The sequence below is a fragment of the Plasmodium berghei genome (assembly GCF_900002375.2).
Source record: "Plasmodium berghei ANKA genome assembly, chromosome: 13".
Lineage (NCBI taxonomy): Eukaryota > Apicomplexa > Aconoidasida > Haemosporida > Plasmodiidae > Plasmodium > Plasmodium berghei.
The window spans coordinates 2302495-2323911 of record NC_036171.2 but is presented as its reverse complement, the minus strand read 5'-3'; the positions used below and the strand labels follow the sequence as shown (position 1 = coordinate 2323911).

The 21417-nt window shown below is 21.7% G+C and overlaps 5 protein-coding genes across 5 annotated transcripts; 2 read left to right on the top strand and 3 right to left on the bottom strand.

Annotated features, from left to right (window-relative positions):
* Positions 1-719: 719 nt before the first annotated feature.
* On the bottom strand, positions 720-2493 carry PBANKA_1360900 (GTPase, putative; the record flags this gene model as incomplete). The annotated part of the gene is made up of 9 exons (XM_034567249.1): positions 720-746; positions 841-906; positions 1050-1110; positions 1291-1339; positions 1417-1456; positions 1548-1651; positions 1806-1907; positions 2147-2256; positions 2378-2493. 9 exons carry the CDS (start codon positions 2491-2493, stop codon positions 720-722), a joined length of 675 nt encoding a protein of 224 aa, XP_034423765.1.
* Positions 2494-3490: 997 nt separating this feature from the next.
* Positions 3491-7771, top strand: PBANKA_1360800 (conserved Plasmodium protein, unknown function; the record flags this gene model as incomplete). The annotated part of the gene is made up of 4 exons (XM_034567248.1): positions 3491-3502; positions 3900-3929; positions 4065-4223; positions 4388-7771. 4 exons carry the CDS (start codon positions 3491-3493, stop codon positions 7769-7771), a joined length of 3585 nt encoding a protein of 1194 aa, XP_034423764.1.
* Positions 7772-9019: 1248 nt separating this feature from the next.
* Positions 9020-14692, top strand: PBANKA_1360700 (conserved Plasmodium protein, unknown function; the record flags this gene model as incomplete). The annotated part of the gene is made up of 3 exons (XM_034567247.1): positions 9020-14115; positions 14292-14391; positions 14621-14692. The coding sequence occupies 3 exons, from the start codon at positions 9020-9022 to the stop codon at positions 14690-14692; spliced, it is 5268 nt and encodes a 1755-aa protein (XP_034423763.1).
* Positions 14693-16440, bottom strand: PBANKA_1360600 (leucine-rich repeat protein; the record flags this gene model as incomplete). Its single annotated transcript, XM_034567246.1, has 7 exons — positions 14693-14736; positions 14860-14960; positions 15085-15179; positions 15447-15646; positions 15773-15879; positions 16086-16134; positions 16269-16440. 7 exons carry the CDS (start codon positions 16438-16440, stop codon positions 14693-14695), a joined length of 768 nt encoding a protein of 255 aa, XP_034423762.1.
* A 676-nt stretch (positions 16441-17116) lies between these two features.
* PBANKA_1360500 (ethanolamine-phosphate cytidylyltransferase) lies at positions 17117-19180 on the bottom strand (the record flags this gene model as incomplete). The annotated part of the gene is made up of 3 exons (XM_034567245.1): positions 17117-17168; positions 17326-17399; positions 17627-19180. 3 exons carry the CDS (start codon positions 19178-19180, stop codon positions 17117-17119), a joined length of 1680 nt encoding a protein of 559 aa, XP_034423761.1.
* Positions 19181-21417: the final 2237 nt, after the last annotated feature.

Sequence of the window (21417 nt, the reverse complement as noted above, 5' to 3'; positions counted from 1 at the left end):
CAATATCATCAAATTTTTTATTTTTTCTCTTTTTTTAAAAATTTAAATAATTTTTTAAAGATTAAATTATAAAAAAAATGGCATTAAAAAGTACCATAATTAAGATTAAAATTAAAAAAATGGTATAAATGAATGAACATATAAATATAATAAATATTATAATATATTGGTAAACGGTAATGAAAAAGACGCTTAAAAAAATTATTTTTTTTTAAATAAATAACATAAAAACATGAATATTGTATAACTATAAAAGTCGGAAAAAAATGGGAGACAAAAAAAATTAATAAATATGAAAATTAATCAATAACACATAAACATATATATTTATTATATTTAATATTATTAATTGCGTTTTATCAATTGTTCACAAATTCTGCTAACAATAGCAGGACTTCAAAAATATAATATTTTATATTAAGGCCACGGCATCACTGAAACAGTATGTAACGAAAATGTTTGAAATATATACAAGTATAGAAAAAATATATACATATAAACATTGTCAATTATATATATAAACAATATAAGCAACTATGAACCATTTCCCTTGACATGATACTCTTTAAATATATATATTATAATTTATTTTCTAATTCATAATATGTGAAAAGGGAGATATGTAAAATATATATTCAAAATATGGCTTAAATCTCAATATTTTAAAGATTGAAAACAATTCAAACATACTTTTAGCAACGTCTTTAAAATGATAAATCTCAATCCTCAGAAGATTCTGATATAGACTGAAAATAAATAAATAAATAAATAAATAAATAAATAAAACATTATTTATTATTTGTATATATTTAATAAATAATTTTAATTCGTTCTTATTACATCGTCAGCGTCATATTTCCAAAGATTTGTATTGTTGTACACCATATTAATTACATGTACAAATAGCTGTAAAAAATAAAATAAAATAAACTACATAAAACGCAATACCAAAGACGATTTTTAAAATATCCATATTTAATTGTGTATATCTTATTGATGGGCGTTCCACATTTTATAAAATAATAATTTCAAACAAATAACTACTTTACCTTTTTCACATTCTTTCCAGTATAAGCTGATGTTAGCCATAACTGGACCATGTGTTCATTACTTTTTGGAAAGGAAAAGAAGGCTTGTGTGTGCATTTATTAATGTATATATCCACACACGCATATATGTTAATCGAGTAATATAAATGAAGTAATAAGATATAGATTGTTACATATATGAATGTACAAACTAATTAATGTAAATAAATACATAAATATCATGTCTAAAACAAAAACTTACGAAAAATCTTCCGCCTGCTTCAGTAATTCACTGTTTTGGTTAATCAAATCTAATAGAAAAATATGTAATTGTATATGTATATATATATATAGGTTTTGGTTGATTCACTAATTTGAGAAAACATACCGTATTTATTCCCAACAAGAGATATAAAGGGCTTAAGTGTCTTAAAAAAAATAATAAATAAAAACATTAATAAGGAAAGAAAAAATAATTAGATCTAAAAATTATATTTTTTAATATTTTTGTGAAATTACATATAGTCGGTTATATGCGTTGGACATGTTTAAATATATCATCTTAACATATTCAAATGTTGATGGATTAGTTAAATCGAACACTAATAAATAGGCCATCCTTCCTAAATATATTATTTATGTTATATATTTATGTATTATGGTATTTAATGAATGTATAACGGGAAAAAAACAATACAAATAAACATGTAATTCTTCAAGTATAAAATTTTATACAATTTTATAAACTTTATTAATAATATTGAAATTTATTATAACCATAGCAAACTGAATTATACTGATCATCATGACTAAAGGGAATCGTTGGCTTTTCAAATAAGCTAAACACTGGGTTTGCCATATGATTCTTATTTGTTTTAACTGCAAATATGTTTTTTAATTCAATAAAAAAAATATATACCAGAATAGTTCTTTTTTATGTGTACATATCTATTATATATTTCCCATGTATATTATAATGTAACAACCCCTTGATGATGCACATTTATTTTTGACATCACATATCCCCAATATTAATATATACATACATATTAATATACAATCAGTCTGGTCTAATTTTCAAATTATTAGTAAACATAAATAATAACATAAGTACATACTTTCTTTCCTTAGCATATCCATAAAAATATTTACATTTACATCAACAGACGTGTCTTCAATTTCAACACAAAAATTTCGATTTCTTTCTCTGTGTACTTTATAATATATCCTTCAAAAGAAGAAAATAAATATATCCATTTTAATATTTAATAACGTGTGTAAATATGCATATATGTGTTGTATATGGGTATAGTATCATCATGCATATTTATATGTCTATATTGTATTACATTGGCATCTCTGTATGCATATAAATGTTGAAAACTTCATTATTCATAATAGAATTAACCAAAGATGTTTTCCCTGTATTTAAATATCCTAGAACTGTTACTTGTAGTAAAATCATTTTTTTTTTTTTTTGAAAACCCCATTGAATTAGTATAAAATTATCCAACTATTAATTGCCTCGTATATTCATTATTGGGCTCAGAATTATTATATTCAAAAAAACAGAAAAATCAAATATAAAGATTAGCATAAAATATTAAATATTATAGAAAATATTAAAATAAAAAATATGTATTTTTTTATATTTTCATATTATACAAATATTGATTTTTGTTACACCTTAAATGTGTGTGTTTTAGTTTATCAAACCCTTATATATATATATATTTGTTTATTTTATAATTTTTTACTCTTAAATTTTATTATATATTTACTTTTAGACCATAAATAAACGTATCTAATATATTATTTAAGTATTTATGCTACCCCTTAAAAAAAAATAATTAAAATAATAATCACGAAGTATTATTCTTGTATATGCCACGGCATTTCCAGAGATGCGTAAAATAATAAAAAATAAAAGATACACATGTATGCGCCACATATTGTCTAGTTATATATATAATACATGTATATAATATGCAAAATGGTGTAAAAAAAATATAATATATACATGTTGTAAAAATTAAATTTCCTAAAAAAATATATATATTTATATGTAGCTTAAAACATAGATAAATATATATACTGTTTGAAACATTTATAATTAATTTATTTGTTTTATAAAATTTAAGAGAATAATTCAGGGTTTTATTCATGGTTTATCATTCATTTAGCGTTTTAAATATATTTTATTATGCTATATTTTTTTCGTCTTTTCCGATTTTTGCATTTAAAATTTAAAGCACCTAAATTCACATTTATAACTTATATAGAATATCTAAAAAGTATTTTAATTAAATAAAATGAACAAATTCGTATAGTATTATACTTTATTATTTCACAATAAATATAGCATATCTACTATTATTGCTTTATATTTTTAAAAATACGTCCTTAACAAAAAAAATATATATACCAATTAGCATAGGAGCTTGTCTTGTTAGGGTGAGAAAATGAGCTCAAAGGTAAAAAATAATCATAATAATAAGAATAATTAACATATGCGTACATATATATACATAAATTATATATAAACACCATATCTGTGCGCCAGTACATGGATTATATACACTTGTAATTATGCGTGTATTTGATAAGTTATAAAGAAAATCGTAAAGCAATTATTTCACATCAAACAATACAACTTATTTAGAAAAAATTGAGGTGATACGTACACATCTTATTCATATTATATCCACATTTCTATAAACTGCCCCATTTCAATTGCTATATGCTTCATATTGCACACAAAATACAACTATAAGAAACTGTTACATAAAAGATTCTAACAACATAATAAAATATTTTCAAGTTATATATAAACAACACAATTTTTCATCAATTTATTTTGTAACTTTTTAGGGAAATATAGAAGTTAACCATTTAATAGAAGTAATTTTTTCTTAATTTTTTCTTAATATATATGGATAGAAAACAATATAAAAAAAATTGCAATATAAGAGTATATAAAGTTCCGTATTATATACAATATATCCATTATAATATTATATATAATTTTTTTTTAAGGAAAGAGATAAATGGATAGAAAAATATGAGAAAAGGGATTCAGAATATCTAGTTCTAAAGCAAAAATTAGAAGATATCACAAAAAAATATAATAAGACAAAAGGAGACGAAAATGAAGAAATAATCAGGAAAGACATTGCACTGAAATACAATAATATGGTAAGAAAATTATTTCGCATACATAAAATATTATTTTGTACATATCTATATTTTTAATTGCCTATTTTACCTTTTTTATACTATATTTGAATACACATTTTTGTGTAATATATTATGATATATTTTTCATTTGTGAATCTTGGGGAATCCCTATTTTTTACTAGGCAACACAATGCGAATTTCTGAACGTTCAAGTAAATATTTTAAGTTTAGAAAAAGAAAAGGAAATAAAAAAAAACAAAGAGCTTGAAATAATTATTAATAAACAAAATAAAGAAATCAACTGTTACAAACAAATTTTAGAGAAATTAAAAAATCTTAATATATCATTTAAAAAAAAAAAAGAGGAAGCTGAAACCAACATGCATATCATGATAGACAATGATTTGGTAACAAAAAATGATAATTCCTTATTAAAAGGAATAATAAAAATAAATGATAAATTAATTGATGTAAATAATAAAGTACATTCTAACATTAATACTCAATTAGAAAAAACTGTAGCTAAATTGTCATTAGCTAATAAAAAAATTAAAAAATATTACGAAGCAATTAATAATATGAATGAAAAATTTTTAAAATATAAAAAAGAAAAAGAAAAAATATTACTAGAAACATTAAAAATAAATCAGGAATTAAGAGACCAATTAGAAAAAAAAAAATATATAGAAAAATGTAACAATGAATGCAAAATTAAATTAGAACAATTTATTGCATCAAATATTTTGTTAAATTATTATCAATCTAAATGGAAATTGGCTGAATATTGTATGAACTTACTTTTAAAGTTTATTAATTCCGTAAGTGGAATAAATAAAATTGGATGGATAAGTAATGAAATGTCTAATCTGTGGAATAATCATAATGACGATAACCACAATACTCACAATTTTTCGAAGGAATCAAAATTGTCATCCCATTCAAACAACTTGTTTAGTGTACATGTAGAAAAAAAGGAAGAAGAAGATAGCTATATACAATATATTGAGACAATAAAAAAATGTGTCTTATCGAATAATTTTTCTGAAATAAAAATTAAAAAAATTGATTTATCGGTGTCTGGTATCGTATTAAATGACTATAAAAATAAAGAATTAGATTATTTGGATAAATATATTCTTACTAATAGTAATAATATAAACTCGATAAATATTATTCAAGTGTTATATTGTAATATTAAAATAATTCATGATATTTTTGAATGTGCAAATATAACTTTTCAACTTCTTTTATATATATATGAAACTTATTTAAAAGAAGTAATAGATAATTTACATAATCCTTCTTATTTAGAAAATTTAGAAAAAAGTAGTATACGATTTTCAATATATTTTTTTATGGCGCTTTCTCATTTTTTATTATATACTCAAAAATATATACAAATAATTAAAGGATCAAATATTTTTTTCCATTTTGTATTGTTATATGATAAAAAATTCTCATACATATATTCTTTATCTAGATACTTGCTAGAAGAATATATGGAAAAGATAAGAATTAAATTATTCAATCAAAATGTTGATTATTCAATGTTACAACTTTTAACAGAAAAACTCATGAACTTTTATCATTCCTTACGAGGTGAGAAAGAGGAGAATAAATGGGAAAAAATGGAAGAAAAATTAGAAGAAGAAATAGATATAAATAAACAAAATGTCAATGAAAAAGAGACAGAAATAAAGTGGAGTGAAAAGGAAGAAAACAAAACGAGAGAAGAAACCATATCCTCTGTTGAAATCATATGCTTTCTAAATACAATAACTGCAGCAAGTATTTTACTAATAATAGACAAAGATATATATACTGAATATTATAACTATATAGATATATATATCCAAAAACAAATTATTGAAAAGTGCGAAGAAACATTAAAATTAATTAAAATGCCTCATAATATTTTAAATTTTTATTGCTCTATAAAACAATTTAATTTTTCATCAAACAAATTTGTCACATATGCAACCAAATATAAACTTATTCTTGTCAACATGATAGACGACATTATGCCACATAGCAATGATGAAAAAAATAAAAATTCTAAAAAAAATAGAAAAAATATTGTAGATTCTACTTCAATTTATCGTAAATCCAGTGCCATAATACAAAGTATTAGTCAATTCGTACTAGAAGAACTAGAAAATGTTTTTCAAAAATGTAGCACACATTCATTTTTTGTTAAAAAAAAACAAGACGAATTATTACTAATGCAAATTTGCAACAAATATATAGAAATGTACAATTTAGAAATCTCGAAAGAAAATCAAAATAATACAAAATACGACATAGACCAAAAAAATGATATAATAAAAGATTTTGAACAAGAATTAAATGAATCGAAAAATTTGATAGAAACACTTAACAAAAAAATAAGCATATTAAGTATAAGAGAAGAAAAGTATAATAAAATAAAAATTGATCTAGATATATATAAAAAGGAAAAAAATGAATATGTAAATATTATTAACGATTTAAGAAAAACCAAAAGTGAAGCATTAAATCAAATCACTTATATTACTAAACAGAAAAATGAAATCAAAAATAAATATAATGAACTTTTAAAAAATCATCAAAAAAAAAACAAGCTAAATGAAGTACACCCAAAACATATGGAAAATTCTAATATAGACATATATTATATGAAAAAAATTATAAACAATTTATACAACGAAAATTTTATAAATAAAATAAATAAGCAATATTATTATTTATTTGATGATAAAATTAATTATTATAATAATAAATATGAACAGGATGGACATTTTTTTAATTTTTTACACACACACACCGAGATAAAAGAAGAAGAAACATATGATATTCGAAAGGAAAGTAAAAAAAGTTTCGACAATTTCCTAACCAAAACAACACAACCTGAAGAAATACACGAAACACAGATAAATTCAAATCTTAACAATTTTCTTTCAAAAAATATTTATTTTGCAGATAAAAAACATACTGAAATATATGATGACATATACAACTGCGAACTAATTAAATCTAGATTAAACATGCCCAAGACAGAATATTTTAAAAATAAATTATACAATACAAATTGTTTACACTCTTTTATTCCTAATCATAAAAAAAATAACAATTGGATACAAGAAATCATTCATATTATTCAAAAGTATAAAAATTTAAAAAGTGAAGTATATAAAGAGATATTAAATATGCCTATTAATCTAAACAATGATAAAACAGTATTAAAAAAAAATATGGTAATGTGGAACGAATTATACTATAAAGTAATACAAATTCAACATTTAATAAAGCAATTTTGTATAAAAAATAATTTTAAAAATACAAATCATGAAATATCACATTTAAATAATGTCCTCAATATTATAATAGGGAATGATATAAACACTGAATCACCTAGCGATCTACTTAATAATAAAAATATAAATGATATAAAAATTTCTAATAATAATAATAAGAATTATGAATATAATTTTAATACCAATAAATGTGTAAAAACTGATATTATACTTAATGATAGTGCCTTTTCATATTTAATTAAAAACCTATTCGATTTTTCTACTATAGACTAACAACCCTATTCAAAGTCAAACAAATGCATATTATGTGTGTGTATCATTTTGTAGGTGAAACATGGTGTGACAATTCCATTTGCATTTGAAAATTTATTGTACTCAAATTAGAGTATCTTTTTCATTCATGGGTCACTAATAATTATTATAGAAGTTACTCAATAACTAGTAACCTATTATATTATAATAATTTTCCCGTTTATATGATCTTCCCTTTAAGATATGAATATAAAAAAAAATTTACTTCAATAGTGCATACTCTGTGATATATTTTTCAAGAATTGCATAATAGTTACTCTGAATTTAGTTCTTTGCACCTTTGAAACATATTTCATCCTTAAATTGTTATATGAAGGTCTATAGCCAGTATATATACCATGTATGTATAATTTCCTATATTAAATATATAGCGTTTTTATGCCAATATATTTTATCCTTTTTATGCGTAATAATTTTCCCGAATTTTATTTTTAACCAATTTTGAAGCTTGGCCTTACATTTAATCTGCAATTCTCTATATTTTCATAAATACATATAATATATACTCATTTTCGAGCTATTATATATATTTTTTTCATATATTTAACTCTTAATAATTGGTAAGAATTAAGCACTTCAAAAAAAAACATTTTTTCAGTTTTATAAAAATTATTTCCAAAAATATATAAAATGAAAGATGTGAACTGAACAAAACGATACCACGCCAAAAAAAAATGTCAAAAATAATACTATAGAGCAAGATAATTTTCAAAAAAAAAAAATGTAATTACTCGTAAACAAATGCGCATTCATTTCATCGAAAAATGCCAAAAAAAATATAGAAAATAAAATAAAATAAGTGGGCTCAAGTAAAGAAACAAAAGGAAGCAAATATCTATCATATATATATAAATAAATATATGTAATAACAATAATAGGCAAATTTATGGCTACACAAGCAAATGAACTAGTAATGCATAAAATACAAAAGTAACGAAATAACAGAGTACCAAAATATAATTATGAATATTTTCTGAGAATGTTCATCAAAATTTTCCCTAATGTTTTTTAACACTTCAATATATTGTGTAATGCAAAGGGAATAAAATTAGCGATACAAATACTATGCTGAGTAATAATCGTATAAAGTGTGAAGAATGAGAACAATATGCCATATATTTATTATGTATATGGTTTTCTATATACGTCTTTATATATACGCCTCATAACTCATAACTCTGGCACCTATTCAGTAATAGCTATTTCAAAATGAAGAAAACTAATATGTTACTACCAAAAAGAAGCGAAGCAATAATAATAAAAAAAAGTAAGTTATTTTTTCTGAGCACCAAAAGGTATGAAACTACGAATATATCCATCCAAAAAAATGATGATAATATTAATATAAGTGTGGAAACAAAGGAGGATATAAAAAATGATAATTTTATCAGCAATAACAAAAACGATGGAAATGCTAAGAGAAACATAGAAAATGACTATTTGGTCAAATATCATGATGAAAATAAAAATTTAATAAAAACAACTAATTATATTTTAAAAATACACTTAAGAGATAATATATTTGTTAACCAAAAAAATAACTTTTACAATTATTTCTATAATTCATATCCGTTTATTATAAACAACTATATTTCACAAGTAAAGGAAAATTATCTTTCTCTTAACGATATCGAAAATGAAAACAATAGAAATAAAAAACTCAATGACACACCTAAACAAAAATCAAATTATGAAATTGAGAAATTATTGCATACTTTTCTTTACTATAATAAGGATACCAAAAATTCGTTAGAAGATGAAAATTTCTTAAATATAATAAATAACAAAATGAGCAACCTTAGTAATGCTTCAGAATTATTAAAATGGTTGAATAAAAATGTGCACTTAACAATTTTAAAAACTGGAAAAAATAAGAATGAAGAACTATCTAATAAGATAATCAGTAAAGAAAAGACCAAACTATATGGAAAATTTAGCAAACTATTTCAAAATATAATTAATAATATTAATGATACAAATGATATGAATAAAAAAATTGAGATACTACTATACTTAATAAATATATGCAATAAAAATATATTTCCACAAATTTATGAACAGGCTAAGACATGTTTGGAAGGAATTTATGAGAAAATAAAAGTTAACCAAAAAAAAAATCCCAAAAAAGGAATTGAACAACAATATATTATGTTTTTATTATACAAAAATTTCCTTTCAAAAAATGTTGAAAAATATATTAATATGGAACTTAAGAAATATTTGACGGAAGAAATATCTTTTTATAATTATTTAAAAAATGAAAATATAAATATTTGCTTATTAAGTTTGATATATCGAGATTTATCTTTTATTAATAATTATGAAATAAAATATGTTCTCATGAATTTGGCATTTTCAAAAATAAAAACTGCAGATATGTTTGTAGAAATAAATAATTCTTATAATGCCATAACGTCTATAAAAAATTTACAAAGCTATACAAAGCTTAATGGAGATAATAATAGATATGCCCCGATTTTGAATAATTTTAAAGAAGGAAAAAATAATATAACTCAAAAAAACAAAAAAAATAATCTTTTTATCAGCGATTCTTATTTATCATTTTTCTCTAACACATTACTAAAAAACAACTTTTACACTTTTTTAAAAAACGACTACATTTATTTCGATGCAACAAATAAATTCAATTCGCAAACAGACATTAATAACACTAATATTAATAATTATGTATTCTACAACTTATTAGTCGCTATTATACAATTAAAAGAAGCACATTTAAAATTATGTGATAATATGCAAATAAAAAAAATGAAATTTTTTCTCGAAAATGAAAAAAATACAGCATTGCTTAATTTTATTTTCAAAATAAAAAGCAACTCATATTATTTGAATGATTTTATTATACAAAATATAACGTTTTTTACTAAATATTTTGTTAAACACAAAATAAATTTTCCTAACAATATCTATCCATACATATTGAGTATATATTGTAATCTTATTGATAATATGAAAAATATTGAAAATTATTCGGATATAAAAAAAGGAAAAAATTTAATAAATGATAGTAAGCACATTGTAAATTATATTATCAACGAAATTTATTATAACATCAATTTATATACACTCAAAGAATATTTATCTTTAATTAAATGTATTCAAGTATTACCAAAAAAATATATGTTTGAATTAAAGCGTGATATATACTCTTCTAGGAATAGAGACAAACTAAATCCCCACAATTTTTATAATGATGAATTAGATAAAAGTAATGATAAGTTAAATTTGCAAAACTTGCTTGATTTGGGCACAACAAAAACAGAGAAAAAAAATGAGCAAGTTCAATCGCCTCATTTGCGTAGTAATAATTCTGCTAAAATTGAATCGACGAAAAAAGTGATGAAGAATAATATTTTTCCAAATGGACATATGGATAATTTAATCAAAAATAATTTAAAAACAAAAAAAAGTGTTACTATAATAAGCACCAGTGATTTTATTGGATTAACATCATTGCCAATTTTCAACGAGTTGAATGAAGATTTTGTATTAAAAATAAGACAAAATGAACAAATGAAAATAAGAGAAGTGATACCAAGCAAGCTTTCCAATAACGCAAATGTGGCTTCTATAAATTTGGAAAATATTTATGAATATATATATACATTTCATTATAAAAAATTTGTAAACAATTCTGAGGATTATATAAAAAATATATCTATAAAATATGACGAATTAACTAAAGATCAAATAATAAATTATTTTATTTTTTTTACACACTTATATGAATTGGATATATCTGATATATATGTTCTTATTAATATAATGAACCAAATAAATATGTTTCATCCATTTATTGATTTTTTTATTTCAAAACGCGTTGAAAATTTATTACAAACCAAATGGAAAAATGAAGAAATAAACATATTGGGAAAATTTTCATCAAATATTACTAATAAAAATACCCTTAATCAATACAAATTTAGTGATACATATCTTGATGATTATATTACAAAAATGAAAAGAATAAACGAAAATAATTTCCAAAAAAAAGAATATACAAATAACAAAAATAATGGAATGATAGAAAATAATGTAAATTTAAATGATGATAATACTCATGGAGGAATTCATAGTCAAGAATTTTTGAGAAAAAATATAGATAATTCACAAAAACATTTTAATGATTTAAATTTATATAATCACAATATATATGCATCGAATTTTGAAAATATTAATTACGATTATGATATTACTACAAATACAATAAATTTATTTTTATCTCTAAATAGCAAATATAAAACTAAACATATTATAGAAAAATATTTAAAATTTTTCCATTTTGAAAATGTTAATTTATTTAAAATTAACTTTAATCATTTTATTCAAAAAAGAAACCAAGAAACTTATTCAACCACAAAAACATCGATACAAAATTTAAATAGTATTGGCATAACCTACAAATTACCAGATGATATATTGGCAAATCCGGTCCTTAGTGACATGCTTGTATATTCTGATACTATAGAAGATCGAGCTTCTTACAAAGTTATCTCAGAAACATATAATAATACTTTCGATAAATTAAATATTATAAGGAATATTGATAGCAAAAATGACGGAATTTTTTGTCTACATCCAAACTCTCGAAAAATGGACACTGAAATAAATCACAAAATAATATATGACATCATTGAAAGTAGAATAAAATATGATATCAACATTAAAAATTTCATGCTAAATAATGAAAACAAGTACAATGAAGATATAAAACAGAATTTGGAAAAAGATTTTCTTTCTATAAATAATATTATTAATCTTATAAGTTATCTTAACAACATAAATGATGATGCAAACTATATAAAATTATTAACATTATGTTTAAAAAATATAATTCTATGTAAAAATGAAATAAGCGATATAAAAGCATTTAGACTATTAACAAGCGAGCTATTAAATATTAAAAGTATATATCAAAATATTTATATATCATCAGAATATTCTTATTTAAACATGTTAATAAAATATTATATTAAAACTATGGAAAATTTTATTCCTTTTTTTGATATTTCAGATTATTTTAAAGCTACACAAATATTTATTAAATATTCATTATCAAACAAATATTTAAAACCATTAATTATATTAAATAATGAACTAAATAATGTTCATATAAGAAACATTAATCTTAATTTTATTCATATTATTTTGCAATTTTACTTGAAATTAAATTTTATAAACGAACAATTTATTGGAAATTTATTACACCGTTACGTTAATTTTATATATCAGCAAATGGAAAATATACCTAATACTACTATAATTTCAAATGCTGTCAAAACAAACGAATTACTTTTGTCTTTATGTATAAAAAATAAAGATATCATTAACCTCAATTTTGTAATAGCACAAAGATACACAAATTATATGAATGAATTTAAAATCGATGATTCTAATATGAGCGACAAATTTTCTAACACTGAAGAGGCATATAATATTTTGGAATATAACTTAAGCAATTCAAAGGATGAAATACCTGATCAAAACAATGAACCTATTATTGAGTATGAAAAAGATAACGAAAAAGGTTACGATAATAGCGTATTTAATAATGTAGAAAAAAAAACAGAAAAGGATATTCATAATAATACCAATAAATATTCGATAAATAAAGAAATAAATGATGATATTACAGACGATCAAACTATTGATGGTCATAACAATAAAAATAATCATACTGAGCTAATTCACATACAACATGAACAAAATGAAGATGACAATAAAAACGATGCAATTGTACAGAACAAACAATACGAATTATCATTGACTCATAAATTGAATATAATATACTTTTTATGCAAATTTAATTTTTATAACAATATAATAAAATCATATTATTTCCAATTAATTAACGAATGTCTAAACAGCGAAAGTTTATCATTTAATGATGAGGAGTATTGTAGATTATATGAAATTTATGTGCATGTTATTCTTAATTTTTATTTCCTTTCTTTTGATAAAAATAATAAATATATTAATTATATTTTAAGTAATTTACCATGTTATCATTGGTATAAAAAAGAAGAAGAAAAATTAAATTTATTTACAGCGTCAAAAGATTATACTGATATTAATACTATTTTAAGAATTTTAAATCTTAATTTTCTTACACCCACATTAACAGAAATATATTTTATTCATTTTTTTAATGACCTTAAAAAAATAAATTCTATTGAAATACCACAAAACGTATTTCACCTTTATCAAAAGTATAACTTACTTATTGAAGATATTCAAAATAAAAATGTTGCAATTTTATGCATTCCCGAGGAAAATGCATTACTGTAAGGAGATATACTTCAATATTTTTTTTAAATAATAATATTTATAAAAATTAGTCACAATAAATGTGTAAATAATATGCTAACAACATGATACATTATATAAAATTCATTCTTTTTAATTTAATTCCCCAAAAATAAATACATCCTATTTTTTATTTCATTTTTTTCCCTTTTAGTGACGAAAATCAGGATTATAAAATTCTCATAAATGAGAGTCACTACGTTTACGAAAATATCAGAAAAACATATACAACATCACTACTATTTTTGAGCGAGGTAACTTATATACACACAAAAAATTTCAATATTATTTTTTTATTCTCCATAACTGTCCATGCTAAATATTAACATATATATAGCGCTATTACAAAATTAGCACTATTTTATGAGTCCAGAAATGCATGAACAAATTCAAAATGCTGAAAAAAACGATTTAAATACATAAATAAAATATATATACATATATTTACACACAATTTGTAAATTATTATTTTTTTTTGTTCAGTGGAAGAACTTAAACGTTGAAGAAAAATGCGATTATATCCTTCGGATTTTATATACATCCTTGAGAAGTTGATCACTGTTCTCCATCTTGTTTATTCATCAAATATTTTCTGAAATCTGAAAATCGTAGCACATAAATACATTCAGTTGTATTCAAATTATGCTTAAATGGACATAACTATACATTTAAGACTTAAAAATATTTAATATATATAATAAATAAGGTATATAAATTCATACATTCAATTGAATGCTCATGCTCCATTTTCTGTTCTAGCTTTATCTTTTTTAATTCATCTTGCTCTCCTTTCGTTCCATACGCAAAAAAGGCTTTAACACACCTGTTTTATTTTTAATAATATATATACATACATATATAATTCGTGTGTATATACATTGTTTGGTTTGCTTATCCATAATGTTGCATGCATAAAAACTAACAAAAAAAACGGTTAAAAATATCACCTTCTCTCTTCATTTGTAATTGGCTTATAATCCAGAAATGTTAAGTTTTTCAATGTGTGCAAAAATAATTTTCGGTAATTTTTATATTTTGATAACTGAAAAAGAATGAAATGTACGATAAAATATTACCCATGTATTAAACTTATTATAAAATAAAATGAGCAAATAATAATATTTTTGTTTTTTTAATTGTGAACAAAGAAAATTATTCCACTTCCAAGTTATTTTGAGGAGTTGCAACTATGGTACCATAATCATACTCCACCAATTTTAATAAATATATTAATGCATATAATACTATAATTTATATACTCATTATAATTTGTATGTAAATCAAAATGTATATCATTTTAAGGTATTACTCCTGGGTTATTCATTATATATAAAATGTTTAGGCTTTTCAGGTTGCAAAGATTATCCAAAATATCCTCTTCAATTTTATTATTACTAAGATTTAAAATATTGAGACATTTATTATTTTCTAAAAGTGATAACATACAGCATCCCTTATCGCCTAAGCAATTGCTACTCAAGTTTAGGTCTTCAAGATAACACAAATTTTCTATCAGCAAAAAATATATTATAACATGAAAAATATAACAAGGATAATCATCTGATCAATAGTATATATATTTTATAAAAAATATCACAACTCCTAATAGTAGAAATAATAAAACCATGAAATTACCTAAATTCTCTATCACATTAATATAATTATCCTCTAAATTTAATATTCGTAATTTTTTTAACGAACTCAAATTTTCAATTTTTGAGATTCTGTTGGAGTTTAAATAACTTTTTATGGTTAAGATAAGGAAAAAGAAAAAAGAAAAAAGAAAAATGTAAAACGTGGAAAAATAATTTGTAAAATAATGGAATAAAATAGTCCCTAAAAAGCATATTCTTCATATAACTATTTGTAGATAAGTGTTATTTTTGTCTAATATTGTGAATTAGCTTATTAAATATATACGTTTCACATATTTGTATATTGAACTAACAGAGCAACTAGGTTTACACAGCTGTCTAATCCACAAATCCTTTCTAATGCTAAAAAAATTATTCAAATATTTCAAATAGAAAAGAAAAAATTAATTCATTTTATACTTTTTTTCGTTGCCTATTTATTTTATTGATTTATTCATTTAGTTTGATTATTTACTCATTTATTATATTTCATTAACCATTGTTATTTAGATATAATGCTTTTAAATTGCTCAAGTTTTGAAGGCATTCTATTTTTTTATATAACTTATTATTTAAATATAGTACGTCGTTTAATTCGATAAGAGAGTAGTATGCGTCATTCTTTTGTACTACCTTTTTAATTTCATCATCATTTAATACATATTCCATATTTATATAATATTTTAGTTATAATTTTGTTCGGTATTTATTTATTTGTTTCGACAAATATAGTGTTATATAATATTTTGGAAATGTTTTCCTAGTATATTTTAATAACATCCTCAATACTTGGATATAAACCCATGGAATTATTATAAATACATAATTCTTATCTTTTATTTTTAAAAGAAAGTTTGTGTTTTTATATTTTTTTAAACAAATAATATAAATTTTATAGAATGTGGAACATATATAATATTGTGCATAAAGTTAATAAAAATAAATATTAATAATTCTACATAAATAATGTGAATCATTAAAGAACTGGCATATATCGTATGTAAAAATATTTGCGCAAATTATGTGTATAGTTAATAAATAAAAAAAAATATGCAATGACATAAAATATAATGAAGTCTTTAAAGTTAAAGATAAATAAAGAAACAAAATTCTTAAATTAACTATTAAAAATATTAAAAACAAATATAATAATATAGAGCGTAAAAAAAACATGAGGGTTCCTTTTTTCTTTGTTTTTGCATAAAATTTTAATTTGATTTTATAATAATATTTTTTTCAATAAATGATTTAATATTTATTAATATATCTATATTCACAAAGTCAATTTTAAAAAATGTCGTTCCAATATATCTATGCATAAATATATGACATGCGTCTATATAAATTATTTTAAAGTATACGAATTATTTTTCCAAATGTTTTCTTCTTTCTTTTTTCTACAAAAAGAGAAATAACATGAAGCAATGTTTACAGTTTAGTATGCACGCATAGGTATAAACAAATTCACTAAATTAATAATTATACAATTTCACAAACAACAAAAAATATATCTAGTATAATGTATAAATCGTGGAAAATATCAAAAATACTTACCTTGCTGAGATGATGCTCAACAAATATTGTTTGTTTTTTTCAATTCTATTAATTATTTCAAAGGTAGTCATATCCTGCAAAAATTAAAAAATGAAATTATTAAGCAAAAAAAAATAAATATGTATAGGAACGGGGATATATCTATGCATTACATCCATCTATTTATACACTTGGTCGATATGAGCATATGAATTACAGAAATAAATACATGCTCCACTCCAAATACATATAAAATGGATAGCCATATATGCATGCACGTTTTTCTAAGCATTTCCATATTTAATAGGCATATGATTCATACCGATGCTGATGGAATTTCCTTAAATATATTTAATTTCTTAGGTATAGTATATGGGTCAGCACCAAAACTCGAATAATTATAATCTGATATAGAACCTCTAACAACTGTGTCAATTTGAAAGCGTTTAATAAAACCTTCTGTTATGACCCATGGTGCGCAAATAACTACATCGTCGACACCTTTCATAGCTAAAACCGTTAAGGTCCTTTCTAATACAGATGTAATTGGAAAATGATTTCCTTTGAGTTTTCTAACAGTTTCATCTGAATATATTCCTACTAATAAATAATCTCCTAATTTTTTAGCATTTTCTATAATTTTTAAATGCCCTAAATGGAACATATCAAATGATCCATCTACATATACAACTTTATGATGTTTTTTTTTTTCATGTTTTTCCATAAATAAATATATTTGTGAAGCTGCTATATAGCCTTTATTTTTATTCATTAAGCTTTTTATATTTGATGACATATCACTGTTTTTTTTTTTGTCACCTTTTACCATTTTGATATTATTGTTATCTATGTCGTTTGAATCATTTTTTCCATTTTTTAAATTTGTTTTATCTTCTGTAGAATTTATATTATCAACGATATTTTCAAGGCTACCCATACTATTTGCATCACAATTTTTATTTTTTTCTTCATCCTTTACATCTAATAGGGTATTATTTTTTAGATTATGTATATGAGATGAGCCAATTCTATTAGCATTACTAACGATTTGTAACAAATGATTTACAATAATTGTAGTCGATATTCCATAACTCCTTTCAAATACTTTTAATCGATTATTTTTTTGCACATCTTCATAGCAGCATACTCCATTACGATCATACGCAATATCACTACCATGAGCTGCATAATCACAATTATATTTTTTTAATAACTCCATATCTACATTATATTTTGTTCCTATAATAACTTCATCAACCCATTTACAACCCGCTATTAATGCCCCTCTTTCTTCTTGTGTATATATTGGAGTAACTCCTTTTGAATTTAAAGCATCTTCATCTGAATTAATTCCAACGACAACGACATCTCCTAATTTTTTGGCTTGTCGCATAGCATTGAAATGGCCTGAATGAGATAGGTCAAAAATACCATCCACATATATTCTTTTTTCCTTGGCTTTTTTTTCAAATGATGAATCATATGAGTCTATATCAAATTCATTAATTTCCTCAGAATTATTTGATAAATAGCTATTAGCATCCTTATCATATTCAGGAATAATCGAAGGATTTCCAGAGCAATGATGATTATTATTGTTACAACAGTTTACATTATTATAATTAGAGGCATATTTATTTATATAATTTCCGTTACGTCGTCTATTATTACTATTTATATTTCCATTATTATTTATGTTTTCCAATTCATTGAAAAATTTATTATATATTTCTTCGTTCTCCTCTATATTAAATTGCTCATATATTTTTTCAATATAATCAAACTTATTATTTTTCTTTATACTTTTTATTAAGCCTAAAACCTTTTTCAAATATTCATGATTATAAATTGTATCAACTAAAAATTCATTCGACATTTTTTTTTATTTTTTTTACAAATGTATATGTGTTTTATTTATTTACATTTATTTATATATTGTATTTTCCTGATATGTGCATAAAGAACTACACATCTAAATAAAGTATATATCAAATTTTATTTGGTTTCAAAAAATTAGGATTTTTAGAAAAATTTAAATAAGGTAAATATGAATGAATAATATAATACATGGCAATTAAATTAAATATATTCGTAATATAGATGTGTTAACAAATCGCAATGTTGAGTTAGGGTATGTTCAATATATGTTAATAAAAAACACAATATTTTAAACTATTAAACTTGTAAAACAAACACATGTATAGGTATATATAAACATATTATATACGGTTCATACGCACTTGTTTTATACACATTCAAGGTTAAAAGATAATATATATATCTATTATATAGAGTAGGATAAATATGCGTTATCAGACTAAATTTGAATACGGGATTAATATTTATATATATTGTTTATTCATTACATTTTAAAAATCAGAAATTAAAAAAAGAAAGAAACATCAAGAATGTAATACAAATGTAATTATACATAGAGCTCAAAAAATATTTTTTTTTAAATCGTAAAAAAAATGAAACCGCACCAAATTAATTATATACAAATATATAGTTTTTATATTACGCACGAAAACAAAAATTCATTTATAAAGGTTTGTTATACAATACTTATAGATGCATATATAAATGGATAATGTACAAATCTTAATAAATATATGATATTAATAATAATATAATATTAATACATATAAAAAATTATTATTTTATATCATTTTTCTATAGTTGTAAACAATATAATATTTTTTTATATTATAAAAGTAGAATAAAATATGATTAATATGTGAAGATGGAAATTATGTGTTGCATTTATTGTAATTTTTTTAAATTAAATAATTAAATTCCTATTTATATAGGAACTTGTTGTTTACTAAATCAAAGATATAATTATAAATGCAAACAACATAAAAAGGAAAAAGTACATTTACTATATTAAGGTCTCATTAAATATATTCATAAAATAAATAATTTGGTACGCCTAAATAAATTGTATAAAAATTAAATAAAAAATGAAAAGATGTAATAAATAGAATAAAACTCATAAAAATAATAACAAAATGAATTATCGTTATTTCAGATAATTCAAGTAATATGTATACAATAAATATATATAAACATATGTATGCACATTACATATAAAATCCTATTAATGTAGTATCATTAGTATATAAATATTCACATATATTAAAAAATTATGTATAGTTCTTATATATCATAGATGAATTTATTAAAACATTTATATAAAACTATAAAGTAATAATATAATAATAATATATATAATAAAAAATGCACTTATTAAAATACTTTTTTTTACTGCCAAATTATAAATTCGTAAAAAAAATATAAAACGGGAAAATACACTAAAATTTGATATTTATGATATATATATATATTTTTATATAAATAAATAATTTTGTTCGTAATAAAAGGATAAATAATAAAATATTAGTGTAAAAAATGTATCGGTATTTTTTTTAATAATTATAATTATTTTCCTAGTATAAACAGCTTATTTATTAACCAATTATCATATAACTTCCAAATGTATATAATCGTTAACATTGCCTCAACAGATGAGTCAAAACTATTCTTACCGTTTAATAAAAATATTATATGATTGCTTTGACCCAACCAAATAATATTATATGCATCATATATAGTCAATATAATAAATATCCTCTATGAAATTACATTGCATACATACATAAACAAACCTTCACGATTAATTTACATAACTTCTCTATATTTATACAGATGTAAGCACTCAGCGCACCCGAATACCATAAAAATTACCCGTGTCATTGTTAGCTGTAAAATTTAAATAAATGCAATTGCATACTTAAATATGTACAGTTTTTTGTTCATTAGCTAATTTGAAATAGTTACTTTCCTTTACATTCTTCTTTTGTTCTTTGTTTTAAATACAAATAATTACTGAGCTAATTTTAAAAGCAATAATAGGAAATTATTTTACATTTTTATTATCACAATTTAAGCTATATTTGTAACAAATTAAAATATGTATTGGCCATTATTTCCAATTTCACATAAACAAATTTTATTAAAACTATCTTCACACACCCATTGAATATTTATGCAAAACATATAAAACAATTTTTCATTTTATATATTTATTTTGTCATATTCATTTCATATCGT